The sequence below is a fragment of the Typopeltis vanoorti genome, chromosome 24 (genome assembly GCF_054136105.1).
Source record: "Typopeltis vanoorti isolate ZY-2024b chromosome 24, IOZ_Tvanoo_1.0, whole genome shotgun sequence".
Taxonomy (NCBI): domain Eukaryota; kingdom Metazoa; phylum Arthropoda; class Arachnida; order Uropygi; family Thelyphonidae; genus Typopeltis; species Typopeltis vanoorti.
Window position 1 is genome coordinate 76,913,869 of NC_143572.1, and position 21,753 is coordinate 76,935,621.

Sequence of the window (21,753 nt, forward strand, 5' to 3'; positions counted from 1 at the left end):
AATGAATTCGGTGTGCAGAGACTGGAAAAAGTGTTGCTGAATGAAGTGAAAATGGATGCGCAGAACCAGGGAAACTAGAACTACCAAGGAGGGGAGTGGATATGCGGACATCAGTGAGAAGTTGAGTGTAAGAATGTATATACCCGAGCCAGTACTAAGGACAAAAAATCGGAATGGGATAATTAGAATAACGCATCAAGATAGGGGTGGGACAAAGGGACCACTGCATTTCATGTATACTAATCCCAGGAGTATTACAAGAAGAACAAGAAGGAAGAATTTTTGGCCTTGATTGGCTCTTCCTGGCCACAGGTTATTGGCATTAGTGAAACATGGCTGATGGACGATGATATAGTTAGTGGGATAGAATGTGTAGGTCATAGTGTGTTTAGGAGGGACAGAGAGAATAAAATGGGGGGGGGTGTTATTGATGATAGCTGGTGAACTGCAGCCAAGGAGAATTGAAGTTGTATCGCAGGATAGTGAAAAGAGCTCATTTGAGGCTATCTGGTGTAAGATTGAGACTGGCAGAACAAAATATATAGTTGGGTGCTACTAAAGACCAGGTGATGGAATAGATGGTGGAGATAGTATGCATAAACAAATTGGTGAAATGAGTGGAAGGATGGTAATTATTATGGGTGATTTCAACTATGGTAACAATGATTGGAAGGAGGAGAGGACACATGTGAGGAAGGAAGTGGATTTTATTCAATTATTAAGGGATAACTATCTGAGACAGCACGTACTTAATACTTGCTGTCTCAGATAGTTATCAGCAAGTACGTAATTTGTACTTAACTACATTCAATTCAGATGACTGACTAGAAACAATATAATATCTCAGGTTTTTTTATTTTTTTATTTTTTTTTGGGGGGGGGGTATATTTACTGTTACAATATACAGACACCTCCATTAAACAGTAACGTTTGACATAGGGATGTGATAGGAAGGAAATGGATTTTATTCAATTATTAAGGGATAACTATCTGAGACAGCATGTAATTGAAAATACTATGGGTGTGAGTGTGCTTGACCTGGTAACAGCATCTGAAAATTTGACTGTAATGAATATGACCATGTTGCCACCTATTGGTGAGAGTGATCATAAGGTCTTGACCTAGGAGGTGGCTAAAGGTGTGGAATTTTCGATTAAGACAGGGTATATGTGGAATTACCGTGCTGGCAAGTATGACAAGCTTAGGAGATTGCTTGGATCAGTGCCATGGCATGTACAACTGCAAGAGCTGGATGTCGATAGAGCATGGGAAGTGGTCAAGGAGCATTTACAGGAGGTTATGGCTGATTTTATACCTAGGGTCTGAATAGTAAAACAAGTAGGGGTTAAATGGATGAATAACACCATTAAGCTTGAGCTGCAAAAAAAGAAACAACTGCGGGGGGAATTTAAAGAAAGAGGTGACCTGCAGGCACACGAACGGTTTAAAGTACAGGCCAGAAGGGTAACGAGTGTGGTAAAAAAAGCAAAAGCGGATTATGAAAGGAAACTAGCTATGCAAGCTAAAGAGAATCCCAAACAGTTCTTTCAATATGCTGCAAGCATGATTTTAAGTACTGACGATGGTAAGGAGGTCACTGAATCAGTCGATATAGTGGAGTTACTGAGCGAGCACTTTGCAAAAGTATATCATCCAGGTGGTGACATTGAAAAAATGAAGGAACCATTAGTTTATACAGGAATTGTGATAAATGAAGTGGAAGTGAATAGTACAGAACTTTAATGTGAATACATCTGTAGAATTGGATGGTATACCGGCACAGGTCTTATAGGGTTGGTGAGATGGATAGGCGGGTGGTTGATGGAGAGATATCAAAGAGTAGTTTATTCAGGAGCAGAGTCCAAAAGACGGTCTGTGACTAGTGGTGTGCCACAGGGTTCTGTTCTTGGACCACTGCTGTTTAATTTGTTCATTAACGATATAGGGAAGGATCTAAGAGGAACAGTTCATTTGTTCGCTGATGATGCAAAGTTGGGTGGGGCAATAGTGAATGCAGAAGATGTCAAAATCTTGCAGGACGACTTCGATTGATTGGAGTTCTGGGCTAAGGAGAATGGATGTCAATTTAATGTGACAAAATGTAAGGTTATGCATTTTGGGGTGAAAAGATTAGCAGCAGTATACCACATTGGTGGAACTGTACTTCAGGAGATCGATGAGGCTAGGAACTTGGGAGGATGGTGAATAGGGAGATGAAGTTTAGGGGGCACATTGCAAAAGTAGCTAAATCAGCTCATCAACTCACTTGGTTGTTGAAAAATACCTTGACGAGCAGAGACAAGCAAGTTATTGTACCTCTGTACCGAGCCTTGATAAGACCTCATCTCGACTACTGTGCCCAGATTTGGTCATCACCTAGATTCCTTCTTAATGGGGAGGAGGTGGAGACGATCCAGAGGCGGGTGACTAAGATGATAGCAGGTCTATGGAATGAACCATATGAGAACACGTTGAAGATTTGTGGGTTGCAGAAATTAGTTGATAAGCGGAAAAGGGGAGATATGATTGAGACATTCAAATTGCTAAAGGGTTTCTATAGGATTAATTCAGGGGATATTTTTGAGATCAGGACTGGTGGTGGGAGAACTAGGGGACACCTATGGAAGCTGGGCAAGAGTGTGGTTAGCAGGGGTGTTAGAGTGGGTTCTTTACTTTTAGAGTGGTAAATGAGTGGAATAAGCTGCCAGAGTCTGTTGTGGGTGCTATGACGGTGAGTGAGTTCAAGGCAAGGTATGATAGATACTGTGAGAATGTCGTATAGTTGTGTGGACATGATGTTTAGGGCCTCCCTCGATGAGTCTAAAGACTCCCTGGTGTCGCCCGTAATAATAATAAAATGAACAGAAAACTGAGATATAGCCCTGATATACTGAAACTAAATATAATATAATAACTTTAAATTAAATAGCACTGAACAGTATTATGTAAGATATAATTTATATGAATTTAGATCAACTATCCTAGAAAATAAATACAAAGGGGAAAAAACTCACTTATTCTCAAATGCTACAGTAACTTCTTCATCGTGAACATCAGTAACATAGGCCTATATAAATCACATAGTTATTAACATTTATTACATCATGAATGATTTAACATGTTATAAACAAGTTATATACAAAATATTATTTTAAACAGAAAGCTATTTTAGATCTAAATGAGATATGGTATGATAATATCAACAGAAAAATCAAAAATTATGGCATTTAAAGGACAAGATCCAGCAAGAACTAAAATAGTCATAGATAACAAGATCTTAGAACAGGTGAAGTTATTTAACTACCTAGGATGTATGATCACATATGAAAATAAAAAAGATATAAACGTAAAAATTGCAAAATATTTAAAAATAAGAGGTGTAATTAATTCTATATTTAAACCAAACCTAGTTCAAAAACAAACCAGACTAAAAGTATACATCCAATACATTAGCCCTACCAGTCTTAATGTATGGAAGTGAAATCTGAACAATAAAACAAAAAGACAAACAGAGATTAATAACAGAAGAAATGAAGTTTATGAGAAAAACTGCAAAGTATACCCTATCTGATCACAAAAGAAACAAAGAAATTATGAAAGAATTAAACCAAGAACCAGTAATAGAAAAAATTAAAAAATATAAACATAAATGGATGGAACACGTTCAATGAATGAAAACAGAAAGATTACCAAAACAAGCCTTAAAGTATAAGCCATTAGGAAAAAGAAAACCAGGACGTCCTCTTAAACGATGACTTCTAAGGCCGGAAGGCCATGCTAGGCCTAAATCCTTGATACGCATGTTGACGAATATATTATCAATTCAATATCTTGTTGGATAACATATTCAATATGTGAATATGTCCAACAAGAAATGATCTCACTGACTAAAGATAACAGGAAGAAAAATCCACATAACTGAGTTGTGCAATGTTAATTAATGTTAATGTTTCCTTTGGCCAAGATGATGAATCATACTATTAGTATCATATTCCCCTCTCCTTTCAACACGTAAGCTATTCTAAAATTCATGACATTCTCTGACTTAAAAAAAAAAAAAAAATCTGAGCCTAGGCAATATGCAAATAAATTTTTCAATCTATGAAGATCAGAGGGTTCACCTAGAAATAATTTCAATACTATTATTATTATATCACACCTCCAGGGAGTCCAAAGACTCATCAAGGGAGGGCATCAACTCTACAACTCTTCGTCTCACTACTCCACCAACCTTCATCATCTAACACCATCTATCACCGACTACCACCACTAGTGCTTTCACAGACAATCACAAACATCCATGCCCACAGCGGGATTCGAACCCACAGCCTTTTGGCTGGAGAGTAGATACGCCAACCACTCAGCCAACCAGGCTGGCATGCCAAATGATAAATACAATAAAGAATCTACTAGAATGTAACAGGTTATCATTCATAACAGAAACATTAAAATATTTTTATAATAATCCCATGCACGAGAAATTATTTGACCTATAACATGTTAGTCTCATAGATAGGCAGAAGGTTAAAGAGAAAGAAACTTGTTAACTGTTACTAAAGTATTAATAAATGTCTTTTTTTATTGAGTTTATCACCATGTCCAACAGATACATGTTTCAAGAATCTAACCTAAACAAGTATAGATGTGCAAAACTCCTTAAGATCTGGAATTTAGCATACCAACAGCAGGTATTCAGCAAAACAACCAAGTGTTGCATGATATATTCAAAAATTACCTCCAGGAATTACAATCTAAAATGGTGGCACATCATTCTAATCAGACTACATTACTAAGTGGGAATAGGCCACAAGACTTCTGAAAAATTTCTAAATACTGCTGTATATGTATTTTCCCACATCCACCACTTGTTATCACATCAGAAAACATATATAGCAGAGTTAATAGCACTTTTGCTCTCCATCCACAAAGTCTCACCATGACATGGATGTTTGAATTTTTTTTTTTTTTTTTTAGGTAGTATATGAATTTCAATCACAATCACCCCGACCCCCTCTTTTTTTTTCTTTTTTTTTATGGAGAACTATAGTACACTAGTACTGTGGATGGGCAAAATAGGAGGTTGGTTGCAATTTAGATTGTGGCTTGGAAAAGTGTCAGGTTTGGTCTCTAAAACAGGCTTTATAGGTTATCAAATCCTTAAGGCCCAACAACAGTACTAAAAGCTTTTCACAGGTAGAATTCACATAAAATGAAAATTCTCATTACAGACAGCTTCCGCATAGGCCATATCCCACCTGTATCCAATCCCTAATCATCTCCAAAATCTTAACATTCCTGTAATAATACATAAGGCTTTATTTTCAAAGAGATGTTGATCAACTGGATTCTATTTTAAAGCACATTCAAGAATTACATCAGAGACTCTTAAGCAAAGCACCGCAAAGTAATTTAATAGTCATTTACTGTATTAAAGAATAATTAAGGCCCAAATTCAAACTGCTGTTCAACTACATCTCAGCTAAATGTTACTGATCTCCTGCTATGTAAAAAGTAATATGCAACAGGACAAAGCTTGAAAAATCGAAGTAACAAACTGGAAATTATCAAAATATAATCCTTTTTTCATTTATTCCTTCCTTCCTCTTCCAGACATTTACAGGTTACAACGTTCAATCAATTTTGACCAAATTTCAATCAACCTTATACTGTTTATGATGCTCTAAGAATTTTAGCACAGACCAAAATGGGAAAGTTGCTCTACACACAATTTGGGATTTAGCCTACCAAATTGTATTCTATTGGCTTAAACCAAAATTCAAAATGGCGTTGATGGAGATGATTCGTAGTACCCACGATGAGTCTTCGGACTCCTTGGAGGTGTCACGAATAATAATAATAATAACAACAATACAGAATTTCATGTCGGCTGGGGTGTCACCCGGTTAAACAAGACCCAGTTGTTTTCACCAGGGAACCAGGGCAAACAGCAAAAAGACAGCTACTGGAACAAATCTGAAAACAACCCCAACTCAATATCACCAGCTCAAGATTGGTACTATCAACATAAGAAGCCTGAATGGCAAAGAAATGGAGCTAGCTGAGGAATTAGATAAGTATCAGATCGACATAATAGGGTTGACTAAACAAAAAAGACAAAAATTGGTGAGATCTTTCTGAGCAATAAATACAAAATTTTATACTCAGGCAATGACAATCAAGGAAAAGGAGTAGCAGTCATAGTATTCAACACTAAATGAGAGGCTAATCTTCTGAAATGGCAGGCTGTCTCAAGTAGAGTGATGTGGACAAATATGAATGGGGAACTGGACAATGATACTTTTTTGTCTCATTGTCCAGTATTTGTGCCTATGGTCCCAAAGAAGGTTCTTCTACCAAGATAGAAGTAGGGGAATTTTTTGAGGCTTTAGAGAAAGCAACTGACACAATGAAAAGGGAAAAGTTGGTCCTTGATGGGGATCTAAATAGTAGAGTAGGAAATGACAAACATACAAAAATATTTTGCAAAAATTTGGAGAAAAGAGCAAAGCTAATAATAATGGCAAATACCTGTTGGATTTCTGCTCAGGACATGGACTGGTTATTACTAACACCATGTTCCAACATAAAAATGTGCACAAATTCACATGAAGAGAAGAGGCAAGGAATAAGAATTCTCATCGACTATGTTATTATCGATAGTGATATTTTCTCCAAGTGCAGGGCACCAGAGTGTAGAGAGGATTTGAAATTGAAAGTGATCACTATTTAGTGTTGAGCAAGATAAAACTGAATTTCATTTTGAAAAGAAGAACATATAAGAAAGTTTTAAAGCTAATAAAAGTTGAGCAGCTCTCAGATGTGAACTGCAGAATAAAATGCACAAAGCTTATTGAAGAAAAAAATGAGTTTGAGAATAGGAACCAAATCTTGGAGATTCAGTGGCAAGCCTTGAAAAAAAACCCTGATTGATTCATCCAGAGAGGCATGTAGTCAGATTGTCTGCAAGGATAGAAAAATCACAACTCCATGGTGGACACAGGAAGTTAAAGATGCAGTGAAGGAAAAGAAGAAAGCATATCATAAGTTCCTGGCAAATAAGTCAGCTAGTGCTCTTAGAGAATACAGAGACAAATGTAAGAAAGCTAAACTCTGTGTAAAACTAGCTAAACAAAAATCATGGGAAGACTTTGTAACATAGAAAATAAATATCAAGAAGGTGGAAATATATTCTGTAGGTTGTTGAAGAAGATCAGAAATGGAGGAAAGAGTGTTGTAAAAGGAATTACATATGATAAAGGTGACATGAAAACAGTAGAAAAAGATATCCTTGAAGTAGGGCGTAATTACTTTGAAAAATTGCTAAATGAAACAAACAGTTAAAAAACACTCAACAGGCATACTTGAAGTAAAAAAACTTATCAAAGACTTGAAATGTGGAAAGGCAGCAAGAGTAGATGATATTCGACCAGAAATGCTCAAGTATGGAGGCATAAAAATTTTACAGTGGCTGCACTGAGTAGTTCAAAAGGCATGGACAGAAGGACGAATTCCCAATGACTGGAGTAGAGCTATCATAGTACCCATATATAAAAAGGGAAATAAAACTGAATGTGAAAATTACAGAGGTATTTCCCTACTGAGTGTTCCTGGTAAGATTTATGCACGTATTATTATTCAGGCCTCCATGGAGTCAAAAGACTCATTGCGGGAGGTCCTTCCTAGGAAACACAAAGTCTATCATACCACTCCTTAAACTCATTGACCATTCTTGCTCTCACCACTCTATCAGGCAATGCATTCCATGGTTCAACCACTCTCTATGCAAAGAAACCACTCCTCACCCTCTTGCTCACAGTTTCCTTTCGTAACTTCCAGGGATGGCCTCGTCATCACTCCTTCCTGCTGTTCAACCAAGCGAAAGAACTCCCCAGTGTCAACCCTGTAACCACCTCTCAACAGTTTAAGTCCCAATCATATCTCCGCTCCTTCTATCCACCGAACTCTGCAGTCTACTCCCAGCAGATCCTGATAACCAAAATTGTACAGTCCAGAACCCATCTTTGTTATCAACCTTTGTACCCTTTCCTTTCCACAGTTAATTTATCCCCTTGAAATCCTGGAGTCCAAATCTGTGAACAATAGTCTAAGTGTGGTCTGATCAGAGTCTTATACAACGGAATGATAACTCTTATCTCTGCTGGTCAGTGTCCTTCTCATTATTGCAGCAATCCTCTGTGTTACCTTTGCAATATGTTCCCTAAATTTCAGGTTTCTATCAATCATCAACACCAGATCTCTTGTCTCCCCTACTTCCTCCAGTAAAGCTTGTTTCTCAACTGTTTCTGAAGTATACTTGAGAAACAGTTGAGAAGAATTGTGGAAGAAAAGCTTGGTGAATAACAAGCTGGATTCAGGCCAAATAGAGGCTGTCAGGATCAAATCTTCACTTTACGACAAATAGTTGAGAAAGCATGGGAATATAACAAAGATCTGTATTTAAGTTTTGTTGATCTGGAAAAGGCATATGACAAGGTGCCAAGAGAGAAGCTATTCAATACACAACAGTTATATGGTGTCAATGGGGCATTATATCAAGCAATACTTAGTCTTTATTTGAGTTGCAAGTCAGCAGTTAGAATTGAAGGAAGTACAAGAAGATATCGTTTAATGTTAAATCTGGTTTGAGATAACGATGTACATTATCCCCTCTGTTATTCATTATCTGTATGGATCACATTATGAAGGAAGGTGGTATTAAACCTGATATCAAAATTGGAGATGTTAATGTCAGCTCTTTGCTTTATGTGGACGATGTTATACTTCTAAATAAATCCACTACAAGTCTTCAGGATTTCCTGACTAAATTGAATAACTGTTGTAATAGATATGGTGTGAAGGTCAGCATTAAAAAGACAAAGAAAATGAAAATAAGTAGAATTGTTGAAAATGTCAACTGTGTTGTGAACGGGGAACCTGTGGAACAAGTAAAACATTTCGGCTACTTAGGCACGATTTTTACTGAAGATGGTAAATTAAATACGGAAATAGACAACAGAATCAACAAAGCTGGTATGGTGGGAATTCAATTGAATAAATTCATATGGAATAAGAGAGAAATTAGTCAGAATACTAAATTAGCTGTATGCAAGACAGTGTTCAAACCAGTTTTAACTTATGAATCTGAGAGCTGGGTCAGAAGTAAAACACTTGACCAAAGACTAGAGACCACAGATATGAGAGGCCTGAGAAAGATCAGAGGCGTGAGCAGATGGCATCAATGGCAATATCATATTAAAAACGAGGATATTAGGAAAAAACTTGATATTGTCAGCATCCAGGAATGTGTTAGCAGAGCTAATCTCAGGTGATATGGTCACTTAAACAGGATGGGTGAGGAAAGATTAGCAAAACAGTGTTCTCTGCCAGGTTAGAGTCTTGACAAGTAACAGACTGATTTGGAGGAAAATTGTAGATAGGAAGTTAGTAATGATGTAAATTTTTCATGTAGTACTATCAAATCCTGTACACCCCTTGAGGATACATGGCAGGAATTTGATGATGATGCTCTACAGACAATTCACATTACATTGTAATCTGAATTGTCTGAAATCTGAAATATAGCCATTTCTTCCATCTGCTGAAATTCTCAATTCCTCCCCTGAGAATTTCAGGAAATCAGACTAAAATTCACGAAGCCTACTTGGGAAAATAGGAGGTCGGCTGCAATTTAGCAGCAGCCAGATCTGCATGCAGATGTGAGCTCTTCTCTTGATAAGAGGCAATATTCTTATTCACGTTTACTTTTCAAAGGAACATTTCACCTAGTATTCTGAATTTCATGGTCTCTAGCACTCTATGGTCAGATTACTGTTTCCACTCTTCCAATCCAAACACTTTCTCTGAAAAATAACTGAAATAATCCTTGCTGAAATAAGGACCTTCATTCCCCATTATACTCTACCCCAAACTATTATTCTAAAACAAGTGTGGGAAAGCAGCTTAAAATAACAATTAAACATATATCAAGCAGCTGAAGTCAAAAAGGCTCAGTATCATGCTCAACCCATACTACAAGCAACATCTGTTATAAAAATAAATTATAAAAAGCAAATCAGACTCTGAAAGGCACAAAAATGGCAGTAAAACCTTCTTTGTCGCTCATTGAGGTGCAACTTCTGCCCTTCTATAGCTTCATCTCTTTCACATCCAACATTTTGTATAGACAGACAAGGAAACCACCTCCCATAATACTAAAGTTTACATGCTGTGCCTCCTCTGATCCCATGCCAGAAAAAAATCTGAAAAATCTTCATTAGTGTGGAAACCAATTTTCAAAGTCTAAATGGTATTTCTTCAAATTTGCTCAAAATTTGGACTAAAATTATTATCCAACCTATATTGCCTAGCCAAGCTATCATACTCGTTTTGTTCTTCAGTGAGGTGCAACTTCTGCTCTTCTAAACCTCCGTCTCTTTCATATTAAATATCTTGTATAGACAAACAAGGAAAATCACCTCCCATTATACACTCAATGGACAAAACATTAGAGATGAACAAACAGCCAAGTCTTAAAGTCTTTCTCAAAATAAATAAATATAAAATAACAGCCATCAAATTATCATCCTATTGTCCCTTCAAACCCCCCCTTTCAAAACAATCAGCAGCCAACTTTACCTAAATGAAGATTGAACAATTAATCAGCAACCATGAATAGTTTCAACGACTTTCACTCTATAGTAAATCTCTCAACTTTACCCATTTTTGGACATAAGATCAACCACATGAGAAACTCATGTGGCTGGTCACCACTGCAAACAGATCACTAGTTTCTCTTCAACAACAGCAGTGTATCCCTCAAAACTCTGCACTTTAAGCCCATGCTCTTCTGCCTATACATTAATTGCGATCTCTCATTAACCTCCAATTCTATCCAGTTTTACTGATGACTGACAAATCTTACAGTGCTCAAATGAAATATATAAAAAAAGATCTTCCATAAACAATGTCCAACACTAATTTCTTTTTCTCCAGTGGAATCAGATCACTAGCTGAAATCAGATTTATTTTCAGGCCATTTACACCTCTAAACATTACTGGTATAAACATCCATAGCCTTCAACTTCCAAAAATTTCAACGTTCTCTTCTGTTTAAGAGTACTTCTCATACAAAACATAATATTACATAAATCCAAAATTTGCACATGTTTTGAATACTGTAATTCACATTTTAAGGGGCACATCAAAAACTTTCTCTAAAAATGCTTTTGCCTTATGCTTTATCTAGAGATATTTTCATGGCTCTTCTCCACCCAATTAGGTATCATCATTCCTCCACTTTCCTCAAGACATGAATAGTTGCTAGTCATCATCCATAAAGTTCAGCTTCAAACTTAACCAGCTTAAGAAAAGTGGAGGAATGATTATACTTTTTTCACTCCAATTTACTTCTCTGGAACAGCCTTTCCTCACAATACTTTTCATCTTTAGCTGTTCAACATATTAAAGAGTTATTTCTTGCTTCCTAATCTTTCGATCATACACTATGTGTTTGTGTTACAGGTTTTGTGATCTTTGATATGCAGAGGTGATATATTTTTAAAAAAAAAGTATATATACAATTATTCCTCTGCCTCAGTTAATAAGGGGAAATGAACTAATAGTCCATAAACATGGCAATAGTACATTACAGGTTTTGCAACCTCATGTGCAGGACTGATGCACATACATATATCCATCAGCTGATCCATCAGAAAGTAATGACATTATACCCAAAACCTTTTACAATGCTCACTTGAAATAGCTGGTACCACAAACAGAAACTTTCTGAAATAAAACAGCTGATGAAGAAACGAAGAGAAATAAAACAATCAAATAACCTACAGAATAAAATTGAATACACTGAATTGTGCAAAACGATCAAAAAACGTATCACAGAAGAATTAAGAAAATTCAATTGTAAATTCATACAGCAACAATTGAAAACTGTAGTCTCAAAAAAGCCAAACAGCAATTGATGAACAGCAATAAACAGATGGTTGCAGTCAAACTACAAGATGATAACCATAACCAGAGATAGATATGCTATAGCAAAAATAATTCAAGAATTTTAATCAGTATTATATCAGGACGATGAATTGAATGAAGAAGACAACTACGAAATAGCTGAAGTACCACAGATTCTACCAGAAGATGTTATGTGGAGCATCCAAAGCTTGCAAAATGGAAAAGCTGCAGGTGAGCATGGAGTTATAACAGAACTTCTAAAAGCAGGTGGAGAAATGATCTACAAACTCTTAGCAAACCTATTTACTTTATGCCTGAAGAAAAATGAAGAAGAAAAAACCTAACAAATGTACCAAGAACATGGAACAAGGCTACCCTAATTCTGCTACATAAAAAAGGCAAGGAAAACTACCAACACATCAGTACTATCAGTGGTTTACAAAAGTCTTAGCTCATAGGCTTTGTACGACTCTGGACCTAGCACAACCAAAAGAACAGGCAGGTTTTCGAAGTGGCTTTAGTACAATGGACCAAATCTCTAAAAAATCTCTCTCTCATCCAGAGTATTTTAATAAGGTGTGAAACGCCTTTTGATTACTCATATATGAAAATATGACTTCTGCATTACTTCGACCTTGGTATCTATTCTGGGTCTGGCTCCCACTGATGAGACCTTAATAGTTTGAAACCGGCCTGGATAATGGCTCTTCCCATAATGCATAGCATTATACATGTAAGAAAGGATACTGCTTTGCATTATGGGATAATAAGGCAAGTGATATGAAGTCATTAGCATCTATATATGAGTTGCCCAGACCTGAAAATACTTCAGGCACAAACTGTTTGTTTACACTTGGATAAAGGATTAAACCAAAAATATAATTTCTGTTTAGGACATGGACTGGTTATTATTAGCACAATGTTCCAATATAAAATTGTGCACAAATTCACATGGAAAGAAGATGCAAGGAATAAGCAAAGTCTCAATGACTATGTTATTGTTGATAGCGATGTTTTCTCAACTTGTGCAGGGCACTAGAGTGTACAGAGGATTTGAAAGTGGAAGTAAACACCATTTAGTCTTGAATTTCATATTGAAATGAAGAACAATTAAGAAAGTTTTAAAGCGAATAAAAGTTGAGCAGCTCTCAGATGTGAACTGTAGACTAAAATACACAAATATTATTCAAGAAAAAAATTAGAGTTTTAGAACAGGCACTAAATCTTGATTGATTCTAGCTGAATCAATTAAACATTGATTGATTCAGCCAGAGAGGCATGTGGTTAGGTTGTCTGCAAGGACAGAAAAATCAGAACTTCATGGTGGATACAGGAAATTATAGACTGTCAGAATCAGATTTTCACTTTATAACAAATAGTTAAGAAGTCGTGGGAATATAACAAAGATCTGTATTTAAGTTTTGTAGACCTGCAAAAGGCATATAACAAGGCCAAGATTAAAGCTATTCAAAATGCTACAGTTATATGATGTCCATGGGGCATTATATCAAACAATACTTAATCTTTGAGTTGTAAGTCAACAGAGTGAAGGAAGATGGTTTGATGCTAAATCTGATGTCTGACAAAGATGTATATTATCGCCTCTGTTATTTATTCATTATTATATGGATCACATTATGAAGGAAAGTGGTATTAAACCTGATATCAAAATTGGAGATGTTAATCTCAACTCTTTACTTTATGCAGATGATGTTATACTTATAAATAAATCCCGTACAAGCCTGCAAGATTCCCTGACTAAATTGAATAACTGTTGTAATAAATTTGGTATGAAAATCAGCAATAACAAAACAAAGACAATGAAAATAGGCAGAAACATTGAAAATATTAACTGCACCATGAGCAGTGGCTTATTTAGGTATAGGCCCGGGCCTAGAGCGGCAAATTTTGAGGGGCGGTGGAAATTTCCAGGCTTTCATTTTTGTAATTATATTTATATTACGAATTTACGATATAAATAGGTTATGCATGTAAATCAACATGTTCATTAAATATGGGGGGAGCAGCACTTTCTGCAAGCCTAGGGGCAGAAAATACCTAAATACGCCACTGAGAACAAGTAAAACATTTCAACTACTTAAGCACAATTTTTAGTGAAGATAGTAAACTAAATATCGAAATAGACAACAAAATTGACAAGCCAATATTGTAGGAAGTCAATCTGAATAAATGTATATGGAATAAGAGAGAAATTAGTCAAAACACTAAATTAGCTGTATACAAGACAGTATTATTATTATTATTATTCCTGACACATCCAAAGAGAAGACTCATCGCGGGAGGACACCTACAACTGTCTCAACCACTACACCGAACCTCTACTACGAATCATCTCCATGAATGCCATCTACCGCCCACCTCCACCACAACTAGTATTTTTTGTCTGTAAATTGTGGGAGATTATGTTGAAAAATAAAAAGAATTTTGAAATTATAAATTTCGTTTGAAATTTATGAAAATCCATTTTTTCATTGTTAGGCTGAGAACTTTTCAGACCACCCTTGTACAATGCATAGTTGCATAATAACATTACTTTTACATAAGATCCCAAATTTGAAGATCATTATTCCTAGAAAAGGAGAGCAAGATGAGAAAAATCTTGTAATGTACAGCAGATTTGAAAAGGTTCTGCTGGTTAGACCTTGGATGTTATTATTTTCAGATCAAAGAGTGATATCAATCTGTGATAATACCACTACTGTATACATACAGGCCAACATCAGAACCTCACTTCCTGTGCCCAATGCCTTCTGGTCTCTTGTAAAAGCCAAATGCAACTTCTATGCTCCCATCTCTTTTCTGACTGGCATTACTATAGATGCCATCTAGATCACTTTTACACCTAAAGATAAAGCTGACCTACTTGCTTCAAACCAATTCTAACTAATAGTATTCAAACCAATTTTAACTTATGGATCTGAGAGCTAGTTACAAATAAAACACTTGATCAAAGACTAGACCACAGATATGAGAATACTGATAAAGATTAGGGGCATGAACAGATGGCATGAATAGCAACATCATTATTAAAAATTAGGATATTAGGAAATAACTTGACATTGTTAACATCCAGGAATGTGTTAGCTGAACTAATCTCAGGTGGCATGGTCACTTAAGCAGAATGGGAGAGGAAAGATTAGCAAAACAAGAGTTCTCTGAGGTGTGATGATACTTCACATCATCACACCTTGGTATGTCCACAGGAATTGTTAATATGATGGTAGGTTTGTTAATTAATTGATGTTTCTTGGTTCAGCACATGTCATGCATGTGTGGTATTACTGTTGGTGTTGTATGGAAGGTGATGTTTGAATTTTATTAACAAAGATGCAAAGGATAGGGAGAGGATTTAAAATTTAAAAACTATTACCTAATGCTGAGCATTCCCTCATTGGGATGCCTCAATGCCAGGTGACTTTTTAAATTTTGTAATGTTCTCAGGAATCAAAGAACCCCACATCAATATCTCAAATGCTGGTTCTTGATACCAGCATTAGTTGTACTGGAATGGTTTTTTTCAAGTCTAAAGTGGTAATATTTTGATTTCACTGACTTCAAAACATCAGGTTAGCATTCAAAGGCTGCAAACCTTTGAATGCCAACCTGATATTTAGTAGTGTATCGGTATTTCTTGGTACCAGCAATCTGTGAGAATAATGTGAAATTCAAAAATAGTTACCTACATAAGGGCATCTTCTGATACTTTATATATCATATCTTTATATATCATCAATGCATTGGTGGAACCCTGCTCCAGGAAATTGATGAGGCACGAGATTTAGGAGTGTTGGTGGATAAGGAATTGAAATTTAGGGGACACATTGCAAAAGTGACCAAAATAGCTCATCAAATCACTTGGTTGCTGAAGAATACGTTGACAAGCAGAGACAAGCAGGTTATTGTTCCTCTCTATCGAGCCTTGATAAGACCCCATCTAGACTACTGTGCTCAGATTTGGTCACCTAGGTTTCTTCTTGATGGGGAGGAGGTGGAGAGGATCCAGAGGCGAGTGACCAAGATGATAGCAGGTCTGTGGAATGAACCTTATGAGAACAGATTGAAGATTTATGGGTTGCAGAAATTAGTTGATAGGTGGAAAAGGGGAGATATGATTGAGACATTCAAATTACTGAAGGGTTTCTATAAAATTAATTCAGAAGATATTTTTGAGAACAGGGCTGGTTGTGGGAGGACTAGGGGACATCCATGGAAACTGGGCAAAAGTGTGGTTAGTAAAGGTGTTAGAGCTGGGTTCTTTACTTTTAGAGTAGTGAATGAGTGGAATGCGCTCCCTGAGTCTGTAGTGGATGCTGTGACAGTGAATGAGTTTAAGGCGAGGTATGATAGATACTGTATGAATGTCAGATAGTTGTGATGAATATGATTTGGGGCCTCCCTCGATGAGTCTAATGACTCCCTGGAGTTGCCCGTAATAATAGTAATAATATTTTTATCCTGCAATGTGCATGATGTTACTATAACTTTATCTTTGACAAAAATTACTGCAACCTTGTTTTCCTGGACATATCACATTTTACATGACCTTGTATGGCAAACCTCTAATCCATTGCAAATATCTGCATATGAAACTTGCATAAGTAAAAATATTTTTAATACTGCTTTTTTGAGAAGAATTTATTGTTTTTATTTTTTTGATTTTTAAGTTTCTTTGTTAAGGATTTTTATTTCTTACAAAGAATGCCACCTTTGAAATAATTTTCAAGAAATTTCTGCCCTGCTGAAGCTGTCCCAATCAGCTGTAAGTGGTGTTATTGTACAGCAGAAATGCCTAGGAGCAACAGCGTGATTGTGACCTGGTAGGCCAGAGTAAATCAAAGTTGGACCACCGAGTGCTGAAGCAAATAGGGCAAAAAGAAAAATCACCTGTCATCAGTTGAAACACTTGCTAATAAGTTGAGAAATGCCTCTGCAAGCAACAACAGCACAACTGTTTATCAGAAGTTGAAGAACATGGGTTTCCTTGGCTGTGCAACCACACACAAGCCTAACAACAGCAAGGACAACAACGCCCAGCATCGGTGGAGTGATTGTATAGATTGCTGCTACTGGACTCTGAAGCAGATGATTCTCTGGAGTGATAAATCAAACTTTGCCACCTGGCAGTCCAGACATGTCTGGGTTTGGCAGCCAGGAAAACACTACCTGCCTGAATGTGTTGTGTCCTACAATGAAGACTGGTAGAGGAGGCATCGTGTTCTATCCGTGTTCATGGTTTGGGCTAGCCCCCCCCCAGTGTTGTGGAATCTTAATGCTGCAGTCTATGACATTCTAGACAATTCTATTCTATTCTTCCAATTTTATGGCAACAGTTTGCTGAAGGTCCTTTTCTATATCAACACAATAATGCTCCTATCCACAAAGCGGGGTCTATGCAGCAATGGTTTGATGAGATGAGTGTTCAAGAACTTGATTGGCCTACACAGAGCCCAGGTCTCAATCCATCAAACACTTGTGGGATGCACTGAAATGGTGGCTGTGAGACAGACCTAACTGCCTTTCATCAGTAACCAATCCTTACTAATGTTCATCTGGAAGAATGGAAAGGAATTACTGTAGCAACAAACCTAAATTTAGTGAAAAATTCCCAGAAGACTGAAGATTATTGTAGCAGCAATGGTTGGCCCAACTCCATGCCAATGCCTTTCATATTAGAAAGGTTTTCATATTGTGAAGATGTGCTTCGGGAGATGGACAAAATTTGAGATCTGAAGATGGGTGGGAGGGAGGGGGAGATGACAGTGTCAGAAGTTCACAGGGTGAACTTCTGACACTGTCATCCCCCCCTCCTGGTGCAAGTGTTCCAAAAACTATACAGTTTATCAGTGCTATGATAAGGAGCACACTAGCAAGTACAGATAAGGAGCTGGTTGTGCAACTGCATAAGACACTGATTAGACAACATAAAGATTAATGTCCTTAAATTGCATCACCTAGTTTCCACTGCAACATGAACTCTAGGGATGAGTGAAAAAAGCAATATCAGAACTATGGAATGTTAGTCATCAGGAGAGGATGAAGAAACAAATGTTGACAGGGGACATCAAAAATACATACATATATATATGATAACATGATACATGGAAAAAGGTCATCCCTGAAAGTTGGGGTAAAGAATAAAGTGAGTAGCTTTAACACATGTAGAGTTATGAGTGCAATGAATTTTCAGAATGCACTGTAAATGGTAGGAGTGTGAAAGCATTTAAGGTTCAATATGTTAGTGCAGCTTGCCGAGAGAGAGAGTGGATAGCAAATACCATGGTCATCTCAATATGAGTCTGTTGGCTCCATGGAGGTTTGCTGTAATAATAATAAATCCATTCCTGACAATGATAATTCATCCTTCCAGTTTAATGTTTTCAACTAGAAAACCACAATACTTACAAAAGTAAGGACTATTTTTTTTTTTCATTGGGTTCGGATAAATAAGACTGTACACAATCCATGCCACAGTGGGATTTAAACCTACCTCCTCAGAACAAAATGAATATGTTATTCAATTAGGGCTCTTGGGTGAGTGAGTAATAGCATCTGGAAAAATTCAATTTTACATAGGAAAAATACCAAATACTGAACATGGAACAACAATAATATAGTGTGTTAAGAGACTACGGGGAAATCACTTAAATGTATTAACATGAGAAAACCAACAGAACATCTTCTGCATCATAACTTATATGAAATACAACAAACAAGATAAAAATTTTTCACCGTGAACCTTAAGAATACATCCAATTACTATTAACCACTTTGTAAATGAAAGCTCTATTATTCCTCAATATCAATTTAATGAAAATTTAAGTCCCTCCATAAATAAATGAACTATCCAAGGGGCGAAATGAATTGATGCAAATATTATTAAAGTTCATGTTGAAATTTAAAATGAAATTCTTAAATTAATCACCACTGATTTACTAATCGCACAGCAAATACCATAGTTCATGGGGGGGAAAATGCATGCCTATTGAAATAGGAATTTTTAATTAAGAAGTTCAGGTGAAACAATTTTTTTTTTAAGTTTCAGAACCTGACCCTTTAAAATTCTTAATTGCATAAATCTTTAATGTATTTTAAAAAAATCCTGCATAAAATGTTTATATGTATATATAGCATAATGTAAATATAAGCAAGCAACTTAAAACCATAGTTACGCGTGTGCTATTTATGTGATACAAGACCGTCTCGTGTTCTTTGTATGATGCAGTTCTAGCCACGAGTGTGATAATATGGATCTATATTACTTAGATTTAAAAATAAAAAACATTTTTTTTTCTCGGACAGTAATATTTTCAAAAATAATTTATACACTAGAAGGTAGCGAGAATAAGAAACTGCTTAATCTCAGACTCCGTGTTACAGGACAATATCGCGTATTCCATTTCGATTTCGGTTCGCGGCACGCTTTTACCTAACCCTAAATTAGGAACACTTGAACAAACTGAAGCACTCGGCAGATACACTGAAATACACTACGTTCATATGTTCTGAGCTTATATTTTCCTTTTGTTCAAAAAGCTTCCCTTCATAAAGGGTACACTAGTAAAATAGCATTATATACCTTATAATAAGCTCCATTTTCTCCACATACTTCCACCGCTAGATCCTCCATTTTTTCACTGCTCATGCATCATGGGAAACTGTCATTGAGAAGAACGCTAGCAACGCGCCCGCTAGGGTAACTAACTCACCATAAAGAATTTTTAATAAATAAAAGAAAGAGAGATGAAAAGACAGAGCAAGGGAAAAATAAAATAAAATAACATTAAAAAAAGACAAATAAAAATTAAAAAAAGGAAAACAATACTCATAATATAAGACACCTGTTCACGGAAATTGTTTTGTTTTTATAAAAAGGATATTTTTCCTTGCACATTCTATAAGTGAAATTTTGTTTTATGTTTTCGATAAATCGGCTATTATTTGACAATGCCAGTCTTGAACAGAATTTCAGGACAGGTTTCTCTTTCAAGGACTGAAGCACAAACTTTATATTATTATTATTATTTTATTACATATTTATATATTATATTATATAATATTATAACATATAATTTAATTTAATTTATAATATATATATATATATATATATATATTATTATTCGGACCGAGGTATTCGGTCTCTATATAGATTCCCACCTTAAATGGACAAAACATATAGAATACCTACACACCAAACTCCGGATCATCGCAACAAAACTTTTCCAAGTGAAAGACATTATTCCACCCAACATAAAAAAACTCCTATATCACGGCATCTGCGAATCCCTACTCAGATAAGGAATAACAGTCAATTCAAATGCATCAAACAGCCACCTAAACCCACACAAAATTAGAAACACTACACAGGAAAATCGTGTCAACAGTGATCTGGACACCTTACAACCAACAACCAATATCCGACAAGCACATGGCGATACACAGAATTCTGAGCATTAAAAATCTGAAACACTACATGACATTAACAAGGAATTACTTCAACATTACCTATCGAAACAACAGAGACACATATCGTATAACACGACCTACAACAACCCATACGGTTCTTTTGTGAGATCACATCAGATACCCATGCAACTCAACAACCTACCAAGAAATTTAAAACACGTAGATAACTACAGAACATTAAAAAACGAACTCTGGAAAATATAGCAACAAAGTTAAGAAACCATTAACACTAATATACACATCACAAATCACTAGCATCCAATGCCTACATCCCATACATAAACAGTAGCAACAACACAAATAGTGAAGGCTAAATCCCACTCTCTTCATAAAAGCTAACCCAAGCTTCAAAGTAGGTGGGATTAACACTGCCTCACTCATCTACAAGTAATCCTTATAAGCAAATGCAGAAATTTGTATGTATAATCACGCTTTCTCAAACTTTAAAAATAAATAAATAAAATAAAAAATTATACAAAAAATTCTATATAATCTTCATTTAAAAGAACATGTGTTGTAAATACATAATATAAAGGCAAAAAGTATTATTAAAATTTTTAATTGAAATCCAATGTAGGAATGCAGCACTTAGTGCTGCACTCTGTAAAATTATAAGGTGCAATGTCACACAATATGTTTATTGTATGTATAAATATTTTCTTCTTCTTCTTCTCTTCCGTCTAAGACGGGTTGAGTCTTCCCTTGAGCAGGATCTTCCAGTCTTCTCTATTCCTTGCTGTTCGAAAAAGTTCCTTATAAGTTCTGCATCCCGAGATGTTCTTTATTAATTTCAGCCAGGTAATTCTTGGTCTTTCAGGTCTTCTTCTTTCAGTTGGAAAAGTATTGATTAGGACGTTAGGAAGTTTGTCTGCATCCATGCGTACAGTGTGTCCAAACCATCTCAGTTGTTGTCTTCTAATTTTTTCTATTATTGTCTTTTTATACAATAGTTCTTGTCTGACTGTGACGTTTGTTTTCTTTTCTATCCAACTTGTTCTGTTTATTTTTCTTAAGCATTTCATTTCAAATGCCAGCAATTATTTCTCCTCTCTTTGTTTAACTGTCCATGCTTCTGCTCCATAGATGACTGTTGGTATAATTATTGCTTCATATAATTTGATTTTGGCTTGTTTAGATATCTTGTTTGTTTTCCAGATTTTCTGTAATTTTCCCATGGTGGTCCATCCTATCGCTATTCTGTGTTTGATTGTTTTGAGTTCATCTATTGTTTCTGTTAGTTTTGATCCAAGGTATATGAAGTTGACTACTTGTTCTATTTGTTTTCCGTTTAGGGTGGCTGAGAAG

At 36.0% G+C, this 21,753-nt stretch overlaps 1 protein-coding gene across 2 annotated transcripts in view; it reads right to left on the minus strand.

Moving 5' to 3' along the window:
• Nucleotides 1–19,659, minus strand: part of LOC150093418 (RNA-binding protein FXR1-like) — a 272,912-nt gene extending 253,253 nt beyond the window's left edge. For both annotated transcript variants that reach the window (XM_090413280.1, XM_090413279.1), the window contains exons 1-2: nt 19,562–19,659; nt 3,015–3,067 (exon numbers count right to left, since the gene is read on the minus strand). In XM_090413280.1, coding sequence (XP_090269406.1) covers nt 3,015–3,067; nt 19,562–19,627 — 119 coding nt within the window. In that variant the 5' untranslated portion in view covers nt 19,628–19,659. The remainder of the gene's footprint in view (nt 1–3,014; nt 3,068–19,561) is intronic.
• Nucleotides 19,660–21,753: the final 2,094 nt, after the last annotated feature.